An 18,630-nucleotide genomic window follows, 5' to 3' on the forward strand; every position below is an offset into this window, starting at 1 on the left:
GCTATCCATTCATGTGTGCCTACACCATTCCCCCTTCCCCTTTTTTACAAAAAAAATATGACGAGAGAATAGACACCATTGAAAACAATACTAAAAGTTTTTTATTTAATTAACACTCTTAAATTCTAACACCTTATAACTAAAAAAAACACTCTGTTGCAGCAACACTTAGTGTTTCTACACCACACAATACGTAAGCATAACGCTATGCATAGCTGGCGCCCGGTGCCGCCTGTTGCGGGGTATTAATCACTAACTGTCTCTGCACCCAGTTTCTCGCTGTCTTCCTGCAGCGATACCACAGTATACATAACAGGATCACGCCAAACATTATCGACATGGCCACCAGTACCAAACTGATGGTGCTGAGTTGATACTGGAAATCGTTTGTAACCGTCTGCGTTTGGGTTACGACACTGCCAAGCTTATCACCTTCCTTGCTTTGTCCCCAACCCATAGTTGTAGGTTTACAAAGTTTACTCGCAAGTATCACACAAAATAGCGTTTAAATTCTGTATAGTAACAGTAGTTACTAGTTCCAAATTGAAATTTATAATGAGAAAAAAAATGTAAAACGTTATATTATATACTAATACAAATATCTTACTATGAAGAAATTACACGTTCGTAACCTAAATCATACTTTTCCATTGCTAAAATCATATAACATAGTAAAATACACCGTATGTTATGACATTAACGCACATTATGTTTTTGCAACATTATACCTAAAGAATCGAGGCGTTGTTATTGTACTCGCTATAACGCTGCATCTGCAAATCGCACTGGCCTCTTTACAACACGTCCACTGCGCGTTGTTTTCACGGGTATAATTTTGCAAGAAGTGTCATTGTTATTCAATGTGGAATCATTCTGTATGCAATTAAAATTGTTAGGTAAACTGTTTACAGGATTTTTGTCTGTAGTTTCCATATCGTTAATTACATATGCCGGTTTTAACCTATCGATTGAAACGATTGTTTCCTTATTTTCCAATTGAATAACGAATGTCTAATGTCGAATGTCGAATGTCTTGGTTTTTACAATTTGAAGCGGCGGTGGAGAATCAGCGTCTGGGAGATACAGCCAAGCAGAATTTAGTGGTGACGAAGCTTAGTAAGCACGCGATAAAACAGCGACCCAAGGAGTCATCCTCGTCAGATTTAACAGCGAAATTGAATAGACTCTCAGTAGAGGTGGCGGAGTTACGGCGGGCAAGGCGTCCGCAGAGAAGTACCACACCAGGGAGGCAGCCTTCAAGGTCGCGAGAGCGGAATGCCAGCAGAAGCGGACGGAAGCCGGGTTGGTTATGCTTCTACCATTTCCGCTATGGGGAGAAAGCCGCGAAGTGCGTTAAGCCGTGTTACTGGGAGGGCCAGAAGAAAAAGGAAAACTAGATTCGGTACAATCTGAGGCGGAGATGTGTATCGACGCAACGAACAATCGCCTATGTGTTACAGACTTAAATAGCCGGTTAAACTTTCTTATCGACACCGGATCTCACGTGAGTGTTTTACCCGTGTCGAACAGGCGTACAGCATCAGCGTTGGTGAGTGCTAGATATAAGTTATATGCCGCAAATGGCAGCGAGATAAAAACTTACGGTGTGCGTACCTTAGTGTTAAATTTGAACCTCAGAAGGGCATTTAAATGGAATCGTCGAGAGGCTACATAAGAGCATGAAAACAGCCCTTAAGGCTCGCCTTAGTGATAACACTTGTTGGGTGGACGAATTACCAACGATCACGTCGGGGTCACCACTGTACGTTACTATGTACTGTGTACGTATATTAATAGTCTCAAGGCCTAATATTGAAGGTTGCAATTAGAGTTCGGAGATAGTGAAACACACGTGTGATACGTTAACTAGTAATTTATTGACTGAAGCTTTTTATCCATCGCGGGCGCAGCCGCGGTTATGTTAAGTTACATATAGGTAAAATAGGTAGCTATCCATTCATGTGTGCCTACAGGGGTAGACATCACATTTTCAAACCACCCACTACACATAATGTTAATTATTGTCAATAGTCCGACACGCAACACTCACAATATACACGCACACGTCCAAAGATAGATCCTTTGGCTTTAACTTCTGTATCACTGGTTCCCAAGTTCCCAGGTGTGTACATTGGACAAACTAAACGTAGCGTGAAAGAGCACATAGCGGCAGTTAAAAATCGCCAAGTACACAAATCCGCAATCGCAGAACATCTTCTTACATCTGGCACAAATCACTGGATTGAGTTGCATAGACCAAAAGTTGTCTCCACTGAACGCCATTATTATCCTCGAGTTGTGCGAGAAGCAATTGAAATCAAGAAACACCCCAGGAATTTTAATAGGGAGGATGGATTCAACTTATCGCCAACTTGGGAACCAGTGATACAAAAGTTAAAGCCAAAGGATCTATCTTCGGACGTGTGCGTGGATATTGTGAGTGTTGCGTGTCGGACTATTGACTATAATTAACATTATGTGTAGTGGGTGGTTTGAAAATGTGATGTTTACCCCAAACTTTTTCATACACTTTTCGTCGGGTAGTTGCACAAATCTCTGTTTTGACATTTTGCTGGGACATCAGTTAGCCGCGACCGTGACCAGTGAAACCTGTGTCGAAACGTCGGTAAATAAATCGGTAATCGAATAAATTTCGCGTTAGACCCGTATATAAATGTGAGTTAATATGTTTATCATGGTGGTCCGCTAGCGAGTGCTATTAGATCTAAATAGAGAGAGCGCTGAAGATGCGATGGGTACGCCTAAAGGTAATCGAAGGCCGAAGGCCGCGCCCCGGCCAAAGGTCCGGGATGATGGCCAACAGAGGGTCACTCTCGAAGGGTTATCCCACGCACACCAAAAACTCTTCCCAAGTAAGTTTGGGGAGTCCATTGGTTCTCCGGCGAGCGTTCGCCAGTTCGAAGGTCATTTAGCATATTTTTCTCCAATATGCTCGGAAATGTTCACCTTATTGTAGCAAAAATAGTACGGGAAGTTCTTCGTTATTGTCAAACTCTATTAAAAAAAAATCAAACTATCGCTGTCCTGTTCTAGCGGACGGGAATGAAAAAAACACTACAGTAATAACTTATTACTGTAGTGTTTTTTACTTTTTAAAAATAAAAAACGCAAACAGCCAATTATTATAGCCGCGAGCCGCGTCTACACGACCCGATCAGCTATCATTTCAAGCTATAGGATAAAGTGAGATAGTAAGATAAACCACCTTACTTGTCTCGTTCTTACAAGACCGTTGTGCTCGTGTATGATCGTGCGAATACTGCTTAATAAAATCAAAGATTATTTTTATATTTTTTTAAGGATCTCATCCGTGTTCATAAAGCTTATATAGTTTGTCAAAGGACTTTCTCATTTCAAATATAGACAGAGAGAATCATACTATCTTTGTCTTACACTAGTACTAGCACCCAAAAGTAAAGGATGGGTATAGTTCTTACTGACTGACAAATTGGTTTGACCAACTATATTGCACAATATATTGAATGAACGAATATTGAATGGTACTGACTGGCAGAATAAGTTTGTACCCTTAAATTTTAAAAAATAATTAAACAGGGAAATTGTTTTTGACATTTTTGATGTGAAGGTTCGATTTGAGTGATGCTTGATGCTTAAATAATTATTATTTTACCTTATTTCCTTGCATGTTTGGAGAAAAGCACTATATATGCCTCGGCAGGAATAGCAATTCGTGGATTCGTCTTCTTTGTCGGACTCCGCTTCGCGTCGTCCGACAAAATCGAAACTCATCCACGAATTGCCCTTTCCCGGCCTCTGCAATAATGTACTATTCCACTCTTTAAACTAACTTGGCTCGCTGCAACGCCGGTTCTCACAGTAGGACGGTTTTTGAAGTACTCGCGCGCAGGCAGCCGCGAGTTGTGCGGAGCGCGCGGGGAGCACCAAGTGTGGGGTAGAACCTTGCCGCGAGACTGTCGAAGCCGAAGTCGAGTACTCGTCGAAGCTAGTCTGATGCCGGGCACTAGGAGGAAGGAGGCGTAGTTCTGTAGTACACACACTATACTGACTTGGCTCGCTGCAGCGCCGGCTCCCTTAGTTCCCCGCTGGAGTTGAAGTACTCCCTGGCGCAGGCGGCCGCGAGCTGCGCGGAGCGCGCGGGGGGGACGAGGCGGGGGGGCGCGCCGCCGCACGACAGCACGGCGGCCGCGAGCTTCATGCTGGCCTCGTCGCCCGACGTTAGGAGGGAGGAGGCGTAGATCTGTAGTACACACACTATACTGACTTGGCTCGCTGCAGCGCCGGCTCCCTTAGTTCCCCGCTGGAGTTGAAGTACTCCCTGGCGCAGGCGGCCGCGAGCTGCGCGGAGCGCGCGGGGGGGACGAGGCGGGGGGGCGCGCCGCCGCACGACAGCACGGCGGCCGCGAGCTTCATGCTGGCCTCGTCGCCCGACGTTAGGAGGGAGGAGGCGTAGATCTGTAAAAAGCGGCCAAGTGTTCCGTATTTAGGCGATTTATGACGTATAAAAAAAAACTACTTACTAAATCTCGTTCAAACCAATTTTCGGTGGAAGTTTACATGGTAATGTACATCATATATTTTTTTTAGTTTTATCATTCTCTTATTTTAGAAGTTACGGGTAAAATGTGTGTCCCCCCACACATTTTACCACTTTGGAAGTGTCTCTCGCGCAAACTATTCAGTTTAGAAAAAAATGATATTAGAAACCTCAATATCATTTTTGAAGACCTATCCATAGATACCCCACACGTATGGGTTTGATGAAAAAAAAATTTTTGAGTTTCAGTTCGAAGTATGGGGAACCCCAAAAATTTATTGTTTTTTTTCTATTTTTGTGTGAAAATCTTAATGCGGTTCACAGAATACATCTACTTACCAAGTTTCAACAGTATAGTTCTTATAGTTTCGGAGAAAAGTGGCTGTGACATACGGACGGACAGACAGACGGACAGACGGACAGACAGACAGACAGACATGACGAATCTATAAGGGTTCCGTTTTTTACCCTTTGGGTACGGAACCCTAAAAAGGAACCATAAGGTCCGTGGCCCTCGGATAACTGCCCGGAACCCACGCTCGAACTCTCTGGGCGTTTCTCACCGAGACCAGGCCTATGGAACTCTCCGCGCGAGCTCGGATTTATACCTACGAATCTGTTCCCGTTCACGGTAGAAAAGCAAGCCAGTTGGTTGCCACACGCGCTCTCGCACAGTACTATTGAATTTCTTTAGACGTGTAGTGTTTATTATGACACATATATAGTTCGATATCTACATAATTGATATATTAGGCAGCAAACTTTTAAGTTCTTGTTGGTAGGTAAAGTTTATTTTAACGACAGTACGTTCTTATCTTTACAGCTGAAAGTACTCTTAGAGAAGGAAAAAAACATGCATTACATTTTTATGTAAAACAATTGTAAATTAATGATAAAATACATCATTTTATCTTTAGATTTTATCCTATTTCACTCCGCTGTTTAAGTAGGTATTTTATTTATAATTTCTAAGCGTCGGCAATCCTAGCGTTGAGCCGGCGCGCGCAGTGCGAGGAGCGGCGCGTTGAAGGTCACTCCATTGTATTTTAGTGTAGGTATCAAAACGGTAGGTATTTGCGTTTTCTTTGAGAGATAAGTATCTGTTCGTAAGAACTATTATATAATCTGTGCCGAGACGCTATCGTCATACTATTAGAAATATTTGCGAAAAGATAATTAGATACATATTTACATTTCTAACCCAAAAATACACCTCAATTACGATAAATACGTTAACACGTTAAAAATCCGTGTAACACGTTTTGCAAACACGGAATGATCGTAACACCAGAAAATATTCTGCAAACTAAAAAGTACTATATCGCACGTCACAGGGGCGTAGTAACGTCTAAGATTATTTCATTCAATTTTTCATCAGAATCAAGATTATAAATAAGCCGTCCCCAAAAAAAAAATCTTATTTTGAGACCAAAACCAAGATGTCGGTAAGGCAATAATTTAAAAAAGAACATACATATATTGGAATGGGATAAAGCCTTATTAACAACGAAAAATTCTTCCAAATAAAGTCCATGATGATGGTAAGAATATCTAACCTCATAAACCTCCTCTTTGCTGACACAGGTGAGTAAAGTGGACTGCAACTCGAGCAGATCTTTCAGCAGTTTCTCCCACTCCTGTTGCGTCCATTTCTCTTCGCGGTTTCTGAAATAACAATATTTCAGATTCTACTCACAGCTACTTGACAAAAATTGTATTTTCCGTTTGTGGGTTGAATTGTGGGTTCCGTACCTCAAAAGGAAAAACGGAACCCTTATCCCCCCCCCCCCCTTATCTCCGAAACTACTGGGTATAAAATTTTGAAAAAAATACACAAAATATTTGTTTACCTATAAGGAAAACCTATTAGAAATGTGCAAGCAAGCGTGAGTCGGACTTAATGTACGGAACCCTTGGAACGCGAGTCCGACTCGCACTTGGCCGGTTTTTTTTTTAAATTAGCCGACTTTTTGTACTTATTTGTAGAGCCGTAAGAGCGTGTCACATATTTTTGCGGCCTTCGAAGAGTAACATATTATTGCAGGTGACTGTACATCGGTAGACCTTATTACAAAAGGCATAAGGTCCACCGATGTACAGTTAACAGTGTGGGCGATGGTATAGCTCTTGTCACTGTCGAAAAGATTTTAAAGCTGCATCTATTTCAGTGAGGCAAGTAACTACATCTTCGTAGGTTAAGTGAGTGGTTTGAACTGTTTGAAGTAATCGCTTAAGACGTTAAGTGGAGTTTTTAGGTTTAAGATTATTTATTCTCACTAAGAATTTGACAATTAATTCACTTATATGAGAACTTAAAACTACACAAATACATTTAATTTTGCATGAAATTAGCGAAAGAACTAATAACATGGAGGGTATTTAATCATACAGTAAAATAAAATCTTCAAGTTGAATAGTTCCATCGCTACAATCAAACAGACACACTCACTTGTCTCTGGCCACCCTGGCGAGCAGCATCCTCGCCCTGTCCTTGTCGCGCACCATCTCCTTCAGCTCCTGAACGGTGACCCGCACGCCCCGCCAGTTGATCAGGCTGCTAGCGGCCACTAGCTTCTCTAGTTCCGCGCATCGCTACAATCAAACAGACACACTCACTTGTCTCTGGCCACCCTGGCGAGCAGCATCCTCGCCCTGTCCTTGTCGCGCACCATCTCCTTCAGCTCCTGAACGGTGACCCGCACGCCCCGCCAGTTGATCAGGCTGCTAGCGGCCACTAGCTTCTCTAGTTCCGCGCATCGCTACAATCAAACAGACACACTCACTTGTCTCTGGCCACCCTGGCGAGCAGCATCCTCGCCCTGTCCTTGTCGCGCACCATCTCCTTCAGCTCCTGAACGGTGACCCGCACGCCCCGCCAGTTGATCAGGCTGCTAGCGGCCACTAGCTTCTCTAGTTCCGCGCATCGCTACAATGAAACAGACAGTCATACTCACTTGTCTCTGGCCACCCTGGCGAGCAGCATCCTCGCCCTGTCCTTGTCGCGCACCATCTCCTTCAGCTCCTGAACGGTGACCCGCACGCCCCTCCAGTTGATGAGGCTGCTAGCGGCCACTAGCTTCTCTAGTTCCGCGCATCGGCGGATTAGCTCGCTTTCGGAGATGCTTCCGTCGCTGGAAAGAAATAAACATTTATCCTGGTAACAAAATACCTACTAAGGGCCACTTACACCATCCCACTAACCCGGGGTTAAGCGGTTAAACCATTAACCCAGTGTCAAATTGTACTGGTAACCATGGTAACTCCAGGTTTAACCGGTTAACTCCGGTTTGGTGGAATGGTGCAAGTGGCACTAAAGGATTATTCGGACATTAAGTTCGAATTATTTTAGTCATCCGGTATAAATGAGGAATGTTTTGACAATGGAGAATATTAGTATTACGCGAAACTCTGCGTAGGGGGCGCCACTACCACAATCCATCACAATCTGAGGGTCTACCGCGAAACAAGAAAATCGAAATGTTGTTATCTAACCTCTCTATCACTCCAGCACAGCCATACTTAAAGTGTGTTCCGCGGAACCCTGCAGGGGTTCCGCAAGAATTTAGAATTATGCTTATTTAATTAAAAAATACACTTCTAAAAACTATTGTTTTATTGTAGGGTTCCATCAAGTATTTCGCTTTCCAAAAGGGTTCCGTCAAAAAAAAAGATTGAGAACCGCTGCTCTAGCATATTCGAGGCAGATAACTAAATTTAGATTTTCGCGTTTCCCGATAGGCCCTTTGTCATATTTTATTATCTTGAAACCTTGTCAAAAATCAGTTTAAGGCGCAGTATGTATAAGTTACTGGTTATGAATGTTATTATAGGTGCTAGTGCTGCACTCTGGCGGCAGAACAGTGATTTCTTTTTTGATGACTTAGAGACATTTACACCTCTAAATAAGTTTAGTTTCTTTTCCATGTATCTGTTTTGTTTTTATTTTAATATTATTATTATAGTTTTTTTTTATGTAATTCGACATTAAGATACCTTATACATCTCTAAGTAATTGTATTACGTTAGTTTGATTTGGTAGCTGTAGTTGTATTTAATAATTGTTGATGTATTATTATTATTTTTTTGCTTGTATGTAAATTCAATGTTGACGTGTAAAAGTGCCCTTGTAGCCTATTTGCTGAATAAATGTTGAAGTTGAAGTTGAAGTTGAAGATGGCCAGGGAAATATTCTCTAAATACAAGAAATTTACAGTTTACAGAAAATAGAAGTAATGAACCTACGTTTCCTTTAATATAGTGTCGAGCAGGTCACACGCCTTGTCCAGTTGTTCCGTCCCGTTGTACGCGTACAGGCACTTCTCGGCCAAGTCGAGATGCGTGCGGACGTCTAGCTCAAATTCATTCGGAGATTGTAGGACCTATGGAAAAAACGTATGTGTAACCGTAGGATTATTGATTTTAAATGCAATGAGACCAAAAAACCGGCCAAATGCGAGTCGGAATCGCGTTCCAAGGGTACATTACCCAATTTTTTATGTGGAACGTGAATGAAATGTCTATTAAAAAAACCCGTAGGGGTCGGTACAAAAACTAAGTAATGAAGTCCGACTCACGCTTGTTTGCACATGACTAGAGTCAGACCGAGAAAAGTCTGCAGCGATTTTGATAGCCCACGCAGTGCAAGTGTCATTTTAAATGTCAAACTTCTATAAATTTATGACGTGTAAATAACACTTGCACTGCGTGGGCTATCAAAATCGCTGCAGACTTTTCTTGGTTTAACTCTAATAGGTTTTTCTTTCATCTATAGGTAAAGAACTATTTTGTGTATTTTTTCCCGAGTAGTTTCGGAGATGAAAGGGGGGAAATGGTCAGACAGATAGACAGACGCACGAGTGATCTTATAAATGAACCGTTTTTTTCCTTTTGAGGTATTACGGAACCCTAAAAACCTTAAACCCTTAAATATAAGACTTATCAAGTACAAGTTCCAAAATAATGTTTGTACCAGTAATATAGATGACAGGTCGTCCACACTGACGCTCTCCAGATAGTCCATGAGCCCTTGAACCACGCAGTCGGCGCGCTCCGTCAGGGTCTCGTACCGCTTCAGGAACGGGATCACGAACTGCTTCAGGTCCGCCACGAAAGTTTTCGGCGTTGACTGTCGAATATAAATAGGGCTGTTGACACATGTCATAGAGAAATATAGTAAGACAAGGGTGCTCACTCCATACATCAGTTTTGGTACCAAAAAGACTATTAATTTCAGTGTCTACATCTAGCATCGAGTAGCGGAACTAACAGTACTGCTACTTGACAATAGATGTAGACACTGAAATTAATAGTCTTTTTGGTACCAAAACTGATGTATGGAGTGAGCAATCTATGTATTTTTTCTCTATGCACATGTCGAATTTTATACCTAAATCTAGTTAAATCGATAGAAAATGAGCAACGTAGCGATCGAAACGCAACTGTCACTGTCACAAAGCGATTCGATGGCGAAGCGCAAGCGATTGTCACCTAGGCTAGGCCGCCTGATTTTATTTTATTTATTTAGAATCAGTCTCGTATTGCTACATTGGATACAATAGCATTTAGTAATATTGTAGACTTACAGTTTCCTTAATTGGATTATATAAACCTGAACATTAAAATATGAAAATACATAAGAATTATGAATTATCTATATAAATCAAATATACTTAAACGGTGTATTAATGAACAGTGCCAGAAAACTTGAAAGTTAACAATTAGTCTTACCATCTTCATGAGTAATCCACAGGTCTCCAGCGCGCTGAGCTTCTCCAGGTGTTCCAGCGTCACGCCCTCCACGTTCAGGTCGTACAGCAGGACATCCAGGGTGAGAAGGTGGAACACGAGGGTATCCAGGCCCGGCACGCCTCCGGCCTCGGCCGCGAGGGTGGCGAGGGTTAGCGCGTGCGACGCGAGGCCGCTCCTGGCCTCGATCTCACGCGCGCGTTTATCGTACCTGGCAAATTTAGAATTAAAAAAAACCAGCCAAATGCGAGTCGGACTCGCGCACGGAGGGTTCCGCACCATCAACAAAAAATAGAGCAAAACAAGCAAAAAAACGGTCACCCATCCAAGTACTGACCCCGCCCGACGTTGCTTAACTTCGGTCAAAAATCACGTTTGTTGTATGGGAGCCCCACTTAAATCTTTATTTTATTCTGTTTTTAGTATTTGTTGTTATAGCGGCAACAGAAATACATCATCTGTGAAAATTTCAACTGTCTAGCTATCGCGGTTCGTGAGATACAGCCTGGTGACAGACGGACGGACGGACAGCGAAGTCTTAGTAATAGGGTCCCGTTTTTTACCCTTTGGGTACGGAACCCTAAAAAATGACAAAAAAACAACGGGTTGCACTCAGGGAGTGCCGGCACAAGTGAAAACTCAATGACTAGTGCAAAATGCACTATGTATAATTGAGCGTTAATTACTTGAAACCCCTAAGCGCATCACTGTTAGTACTCGAGTTATATTAATACCAGTTAGAGCGAAACTCACTATAGATGGCATTTAAACCAATAAAGAAAAACTCAATGACATTACATGTAACAGTTTTTCGATCAGGTCACGTGACCGTAAGACGGTCTTCGTCGGACGTCTTACGCTGTCTCGAGTTTAACATTTTTTCCCCACCTCAAAAAATGCACAGCGCCGCTAAAGAAGTTTTCACTTCAACAAGTACAGATAGGTGTTGAAGCCCCTGACTTCTGACCTAGGTAAAGACCTGTGTTTCAGAATAGAATATACTGTTTATTGCATACCTCTAAAAAAGAAAAGTTTCATAAAAAACACTACTGACTAAAGATAGAGACAAAATTTGTTTTAATAGAAGTAAATTGTATATTGGGTAAAATTTTAAAGGTGCCGATGTGATGGTTGAAGATGACATATTACCACTGGGATATATCGTCGTCAGCGGCGGCCGTTTCGGAGTCCGGCGTGCTGTCTTCAGACCAGTTCGAGCTCCAAATTGATCTAAACAAATTAAAAAATATTCAAAAAGTGACGGACTAGACTAAACCTACAATAAAATTATTCTTAAAGAGTTTAAGAAAGTGAGACGTTTCAGAAATAGCCTTCAGAACTACACATAGGCTCTTATACTTTTTATTTCTTAGAGCGTTCATCGATTTAAGTACGTTATCAGTTTTTGAATGAATACTAATATGTAGTTACGTCGTAATCTTGAATGAAAAAGGAAGCAGATTGCAAAATACGCTCGTTTGTAGGAGTAAGGACTCTTAATGTAGGCCGCGAGCGATAGCACACAGATTTGACAGATAGCATTCTACATCTGAGGTACCATGCGGTTATCACTACATAGTATAAAACAAAGTCGCTTCCTGGTGTCTGTCTGTCCCTGTGTATGCTTAGATCTTTAAAACTACGCAACTGATTTTTAATAGATAGAGTGATTCAAGAGGAATGTTTATGTATAATTTGTTAACCCGTGCTAAGCCGGGGCGGGTCGCTAGTTTACCTCTAAAATTTGTTGTGTAATTTCAACATGAATACAGCCTGTTTCTCAGCATTTCTATACTATACTAACCTGAATATCTCCTTCCTGCACCAATCACTGTCGACCAGCTTCACCGGACTCCGCTCCATCCACTCCGAGTTCCTCTCAACCGGCAACAGGTGCTGATAGTCCATCGGGTTGATTGTCTCTGGCAGGCTCTCCAGCACTGCCAACTGCATGGGCACAGTTTTGATGTGCGGCCATAGACAAGTGAGCGCCTCTATGCGGCCCTCTTTAGCGAGCTCTATGGAGCTGTGGACGAGGCTGTTGGCGCGCAGGCGGTCGTATTCGTCCTTTACGTAGGTGGACTTCTCGCACCGGAGTATTGCCTGGGAGAAAAATATAGGTTACATTTTTCTTGGCAATGTTTTACAAGACCTCTCTCACTTGTCTTTTGAATTTTTTGTATCTAGTTGTTTTTGTCATATTAGGCACAATTAGATTCAAAGAATAGGAATTTTGACTGTATTTATAATACAATATTTCACACCATGCATGTAATAAAATGTAGGTTGTGCTCCTCATATTGACCAACAATTGTTCAGCGACTTTTAAAAATAACTTGATTTTTAATACACTTTAAAGTTTTTCTAAGGCGCAATGTATTGCGAATTTTGTTATTTTTAAGGCGTGACAAGCAACGTCAATAACAATGATAATGGAGTACATTGAAGATAATATTTTTAGCAGTTAAGTGCTATCGTTACCTCATAGAGCGAGACGCGCTGCCTATAGAACAGCATCACATGGCGGCAGCGAAGTAATTCGGTGGTGTACGCATTCAGGTCTGATAACTCTATCGAATCCGGGTCTTCAATCTTCTCCTCTCTGTCCTTGTTTATTTCTGAAAACATATTACAAAAAACCGAGGAGTGTTTTCGACTTAAAATGTTTTGAATACATCTAATATGTCTGTGTCTCACGGAAATTTTGTTATTAACACTGATTTAAACATTCACGGTTTTCGAGATCTCGTAAATTTACGGCGTTGTCCCCGTCTCGAGAAGACTGGCTAAAGTCATTAATAAAAGTTATAGTTGGTCAAGCAAATCTTGTCAGTAGAAAAAGGCGGCAAATTTAGCAATACTACGTTTGAATTGTTCGAAAATCGCGTGTCATTTATATCTTATCAGTTCCCGTTTTGTTTACATTTCATTGTTGTTTTGATGTACATTGCTGCTTTTTGTTCGTTTCCTAGGGATACCATACTTCAGTTTGCTTTACATTGCTACTGACATATCCGGCTTGACACACTATATGTATCCCACAAAAAACATTTTCATATAAAATATTGCCAAGACGAAACCATAAGGCTCGCACTGACAAAAAGTTATCAGATCTCTTGTAGAGCCAAGCTTCTAACTCTACAAGCCCTAACTTCACAAACTCTACACCTTAGTCAAAATATGTGGCTTGACCGTTTCGCTACTGTCACATGGACGTAAGGTGAAAAATGTATTCACTATTCATTATTTTTTATAATAAAATAGTTCTTGGAGTAACGAAACGGCCAAGCCACATATTTTGACTAAGGTGTAGAGTTTGTGAAGTTAGGGCTTGTAGAGTTAGAAGCTTGGCTCTACAAGAGATCTGATAACTTTTTGTCAGTGCGAGCCTTATGGTTTCGTCTTGGCAACATTTTACATGAAAATGTTTTTGGTGGGATTTCACTTCTTTTTGTAAGTTGCTTCCATCCCCTAATTTAAAGGGTTGCGCGTGTGATTTAAGGTACTATTAAAAATCCTGAAATACGTACCTCGGGGTATCTTTTATACAATCTGATTTTTACTGATTCCCCATACAAACTTCAACCCTCCTTTTCCCCTAACGCCCTTTTCCACCCCCTTTTCACCCTTACGGGTGATTTTGGGGTTGAAAACTATTCAATGCCATTCCCCATTACAAAAACTATCTACATACCAAATTTCAACTAAATCGGTTCAGCGGTTATTGATTTCCCATACAAAATTCCACCCCCCTTTTCCCCCCCTTAGGGCAAAAAATTTCAAGTTTTTGAATTATTTTGTTGTTTGTGTACTAATACTATCTTACATACCAAATTTCAGCTTCCTAGGACTTCAGGAAGTACCCTAGAGGTTTTGATGATCAACAGTGAGTGAGTCAGTGACGAAATTGGGGTTTTTTACATATGAATAAAATCTTAAGTATAAGAGCTATGCAATTGAAATTTTTTATGTTTAATAAGTCCACTATTGACATCATATCCCGAAAATTTTGTTTATCTGGTATAATCCAAACCCAAGTTATGAGGGTTCAAAAAAACGACGAAGCGCTTCGAGAAAAGGTAGGTAGTGCCCTTGCGCTTCGCTTTGCTCGTCTCGGCGCCGTAAATAGCCGGTGTAACCAGGTTGAATGCAACATGAGAGAGAGAGATAGTGCACACGTCCTTACCATGAAGTATCTCCTTGTTGGTCAGCATGAGGCCGAAGTGTAGCAGTTCCTTGGCAGCGGGCAGAGTCTCCGGCAGCCGGTCCACGCACTGGTGCACCGCCCAGATCTTCGTTGACACTACTCTGGTTTATAAACATGGGAGAGAGAGAGAGAGATAGTGCACACGTCCTTACCATGAAGTATCTCCTCGTTGGTCAGCTTGAGGCCGAAGTGTAGCAGTTCCTTGGCGGCGGGCAGAGTCTCCGGCAGCCGGTCCACACACTGGTGCACCGCCCAGATCTTCTTTGACACTTTACTCTGGTTTATAAACATGGGAGAGAGAGAGATAGTGCACACATCGTTACCATGAAGTATCTCCTCGTTGGTCAGCTCGAGGCCGAAGTGTAGCAGTTCCTTGGCGGCGGGCAGAGTCTCCGGCAGCCGGTCCACACACTGGTGCACCGCCCAGATCTTCTTTGACACTTTACTCTGGTTTATAAACATGGGAGAGAGAGAGATAGTGCACACATCGTTACCATGAAGTATCTCCTCGTTGGTCAGCTCGAGGCCGAAGTGTAGCAGTTCCTTGGCGGCGGGCAGAGTCTCCGGCAGCCGGTCCACACACTGGTGCACCGCCCAGATCTTCTTTGACACTTTACTCTGGTTTATAAACATGGGAGAGAGAGAGATAGTGCACACATCGTTACCATGAAGTATCTCCTCGTTGGTCAGCTCGAGGCCGAAGTGTAGCAGTTCCTTGGCGGCGGGCAGAGTCTCCGGCAGCCGGTCCACACACTGGTGCACCGCCCAGATCTTCTTTGACACTTTACTCTGGTTTATAAACATGGGAGAGAGAGAGATAGTGCACACATCGTTACCATGAAGTATCTCCTCGTTGGTCAGCTCGAGGCCGAAGTGTAGCAGTTCCTTGGCGGCGGGCAGAGTCTCCGGCAGCCGGTCCACACACTGGTGCACCGCCCAGATCTTCTTTGACACTTTACTCTGGTTTATAAACATGGGAGAGAGAGAGATAGTGCACACATCGTTACCATGAAGTATCTCCTCGTTGGTCAGCTCGAGGCCGAAGTGTAGCAGTTCCTTGGCGGCGGGCAGAGTCTCCGGCAGCCGGTCCACACACTGGTGCACCGCCCAGATCTTCTTTGACACTTTACTCTGGTTTATAAACATGGGAGAGAGAGAGATAGTGCACACATCGTTACCATGAAGTATCTCCTCGTTGGTCAGCTCGAGGCCGAAGTGTAGCAGTTCCTTGGCGGCGGGCAGAGTCTCCGGCAGCCGGTCCACACACTGGTGCACCGCCCAGATCTTCTTTGACACTTTACTCTGGTTTATAAACATGGGAGAGAGAGAGATAGTGCACACATCGTTACCATGAAGTATCTCCTCGTTGGTCAGCTCGAGGCCGAAGTGTAGCAGTTCCTTGGCGGCGGGCAGAGTCTCCGGCAGCCGGTCCACACACTGGTGCACCGCCCAGATCTTCTTTGACACTTTACTCTGGTTTATAAACATGGGAGAGAGAGAGATAGTGCACACATCGTTACCATGAAGTATCTCCTCGTTGGTCAGCTCGAGGCCGAAGTGTAGCAGTTCCTTGGCGGCGGGCAGAGTCTCCGGCAGCCGGTCCACGCACTGGTGCACCGCCCAGATCTTCTTTGACACTTTACTCTGGTTTACAAATAAAACATTGAAAATATAGTATTATAGATGTTTTTTTTATTCCATGTCGCATATGAGGATCAGGAGTTCAGGGTATTTTCTGACCAGGTACCTATTGAACCAGATAAGTTTAAACCATTGAATAAAAAAAAGCTTAGTCAGTCGTTGGTTGTAAGTTGTAACTATATGGTATAGTAATATGCGTTCTTGGCATTGTAAAAGTGTTATGGGTCACTTATGGGGTAAGCAAAATCACGCAGTCAAAATGTCAAAATAACCTTTATGCTTTCATTTATGGTTTATATTTTCACGCTTAAGTCATAATAGTATTGCCTTGTGGGGACTACTTTATATATGTCTTATGGCGTTAAAACTGTTAACACATTCAGTGCCGAAAACCCGACTATCGGGTATTTCATGATTTCGTTCCCAGGCCGGACGACCCAATAGTCGGGATCGTGGTAGTTTATTTCTGAAAAGATATTACAAAAAACCGAGGAGTGTTTTCGACTTAAAATACGTGAGTGACCCGTTTTTAATACTTTTAATATGTCTGTGTCTCACGGAAATTTTGTTATTAACACTGATTTAAACATTCACGGTTTTCGAGATCTCGTAAATTTACGGCGTTGTCCCCGTCTCGAGAAGACTGGCTAAAGTTGACATCAATAAAAGTTATAGTTGGTCAAGCAAATCTTGTCAGTAGAAAAAGGCGGCAAATTTGAAAAATCGCCGGTTGGCAACACTAGATAGATGATAGATAGACAAAGCGTTTACTGCAACTGGTACTACATGGTACTACAGCTTTATATGACGAAATTGTTGTGTTGTGGCCTGGCGCGGATGTCTTGTTTGGCTGGGTGGCAATGAATGTGTTAAAGAGTGAAATGTTATGTGTGTTGTATGTTTACCAGGTATTTCTGTATAGCGTCTGTGGAGACTGTGTTCTTGCGCCACTGCTGCTGGTAAACCAAGTCACTGTCAAGTGCAAACTCCTCCGCCAAGGCCAGGGCTTCGCTGTAGTTGCCGCTCTCGATCTGTTAAACAAAAACATTCATACACAATTGCACATTGTATTACACATTTAAAAAGCAATTGCAATTTTTTTATATGAAAAAACAGTTCCTTTTTACAAGCTTTTACCTATTCTATTTATGTTTGCACGGGTCAAATCTTGCAAGTTAAATGTGAACCACTTCCCAACTTCCAATGAAGCTGAAAATTTGCATACATATGTAAGTCGGGTGACAATGCAATATTATGGTACCATCGAGCTGATCTGATGATGGAGACAGGAGGTAGCCATAGGAACTCTATGCTAAAACAACGAAACCTAATTGTATTTGAGGTTTTCAGAATTGATGAGAATTAGTTGCCTGTGGAAAGAAAAGTACAATCAGCGATAAAAGCTTGTAGGTACCAAAAATGAAATTATTGCCAAGAACTTATTTATAGATGATTGATTTAAATAGATGTCACTGTAGTGTACATACCTTTCTAGAAAACAGCTCCTGCGGAGTGGTACTCCGAACTCCAAGTAATCTATACACACGAGCGACTACAGTTACTCGACGCGGTCGAGGCTGGAAGGTCTCCATGTCGGTTATAGCGAACATGACAGACTTGAAGAGTTCACGAGTCAAGTCGAGCATCGTGTCTTCCGTGTCCGGTTCTATTTGTACCATTTCTAACTGTAATAAAAAGTAGATTTGGTATTGATCAAACGGTAAATAATTAGAAAAAGGTGAGGTTTAAAATAAAACGGATAAGTTCATGTATTGATATCACAATTACAGATAAAATATAACCATTGTTGGGGACTCACGCTATCATCGCTGCGGGCTCTCTTGGACGGCAGCACATTGGATTCGCACTCTAGTACCATGAATGTTCCGGCGTGCGCCATCGTCACCTGCACATTTAAAAAAAAGTTCACCTATCAACAAGAGTTATTAAGGAAAAAAAAAACAATCTTCACACAACGCCCCGAATATGCTCAATATTAACATTACTTTAAACGGGTTCCTCGCGTTGTTTTAGTTGAACACTAGTAGTTTTTAAACACTTTAAAATAAGTCTAAGGGGTTAGTTGGTGGTGGATTTATGTTTAGTTTAGCATAGTGCATGCACAGGACGAAAACAGTAATGAGAGGAAAATGAAGGCGTTTTAGGCATCCAGGCTAATTTGTCTTGGGTTTAAATCTCGGGGAAGCTAGAAATGGCCTATATTTATGCGACGAGTGGTACAAGGATTATAGTTGGACAAACCAAATTGTCAGTAAATAAGAACAAAATAACTATAGCTATACTATTTTCTTTTGGGTGCTAGTACTCGTGTAAGACATAAATAGTATGATTCACTCTGTCTATGTTTAAAATGAGACAGGCCTTTGACAAACTATAACTCTGTTACTATGTTTTTTTTACAAAACCGTGTTACGCACCCTCGGGGCTCCTTGGAAGAACTCGGGCTTCTTGCCGAGGATGTTGACCATGTTCTCTATGT

At 42.2% G+C, this 18,630-nt stretch overlaps 1 protein-coding gene across 1 annotated transcript in view; it reads right to left on the minus strand.

Annotated features, from left to right (window-relative positions):
* Positions 1–18,630, minus strand: part of LOC134647555 (NBAS subunit of NRZ tethering complex-like) — a 63,671-nt gene that overhangs the window by 32,344 nt on the left and 12,697 nt on the right. Inside the window, exons 9-25 of the mRNA XM_063501909.1 lie at positions 18,569–18,630; positions 17,946–18,036; positions 17,618–17,811; positions 17,036–17,161; positions 16,010–16,133; positions 12,764–12,900; positions 12,087–12,385; positions 11,432–11,512; positions 10,265–10,493; positions 9,507–9,662; positions 8,780–8,916; positions 7,492–7,668; positions 7,335–7,428; positions 7,168–7,296; positions 6,987–7,129; positions 6,094–6,202; positions 4,265–4,455 (exon numbers count right to left, since the gene is read on the minus strand). The exon at positions 18,569–18,630 is cut by the window's right edge and continues 43 nt beyond it. Of these exons, the coding sequence (XP_063357979.1) occupies positions 4,265–4,455; positions 6,094–6,202; positions 6,987–7,129; positions 7,168–7,296; positions 7,335–7,428; positions 7,492–7,668; positions 8,780–8,916; positions 9,507–9,662; positions 10,265–10,493; positions 11,432–11,512; positions 12,087–12,385; positions 12,764–12,900; positions 16,010–16,133; positions 17,036–17,161; positions 17,618–17,811; positions 17,946–18,036; positions 18,569–18,630 (2,479 nt within the window). The remainder of the gene's footprint in view (positions 1–4,264; positions 4,456–6,093; positions 6,203–6,986; positions 7,130–7,167; positions 7,297–7,334; positions 7,429–7,491; positions 7,669–8,779; positions 8,917–9,506; positions 9,663–10,264; positions 10,494–11,431; positions 11,513–12,086; positions 12,386–12,763; positions 12,901–16,009; positions 16,134–17,035; positions 17,162–17,617; positions 17,812–17,945; positions 18,037–18,568) is intronic.

This window comes from Cydia amplana, chromosome 4, assembly GCF_948474715.1.
Source record: "Cydia amplana chromosome 4, ilCydAmpl1.1, whole genome shotgun sequence".
Taxonomy (NCBI): domain Eukaryota; kingdom Metazoa; phylum Arthropoda; class Insecta; order Lepidoptera; family Tortricidae; genus Cydia; species Cydia amplana.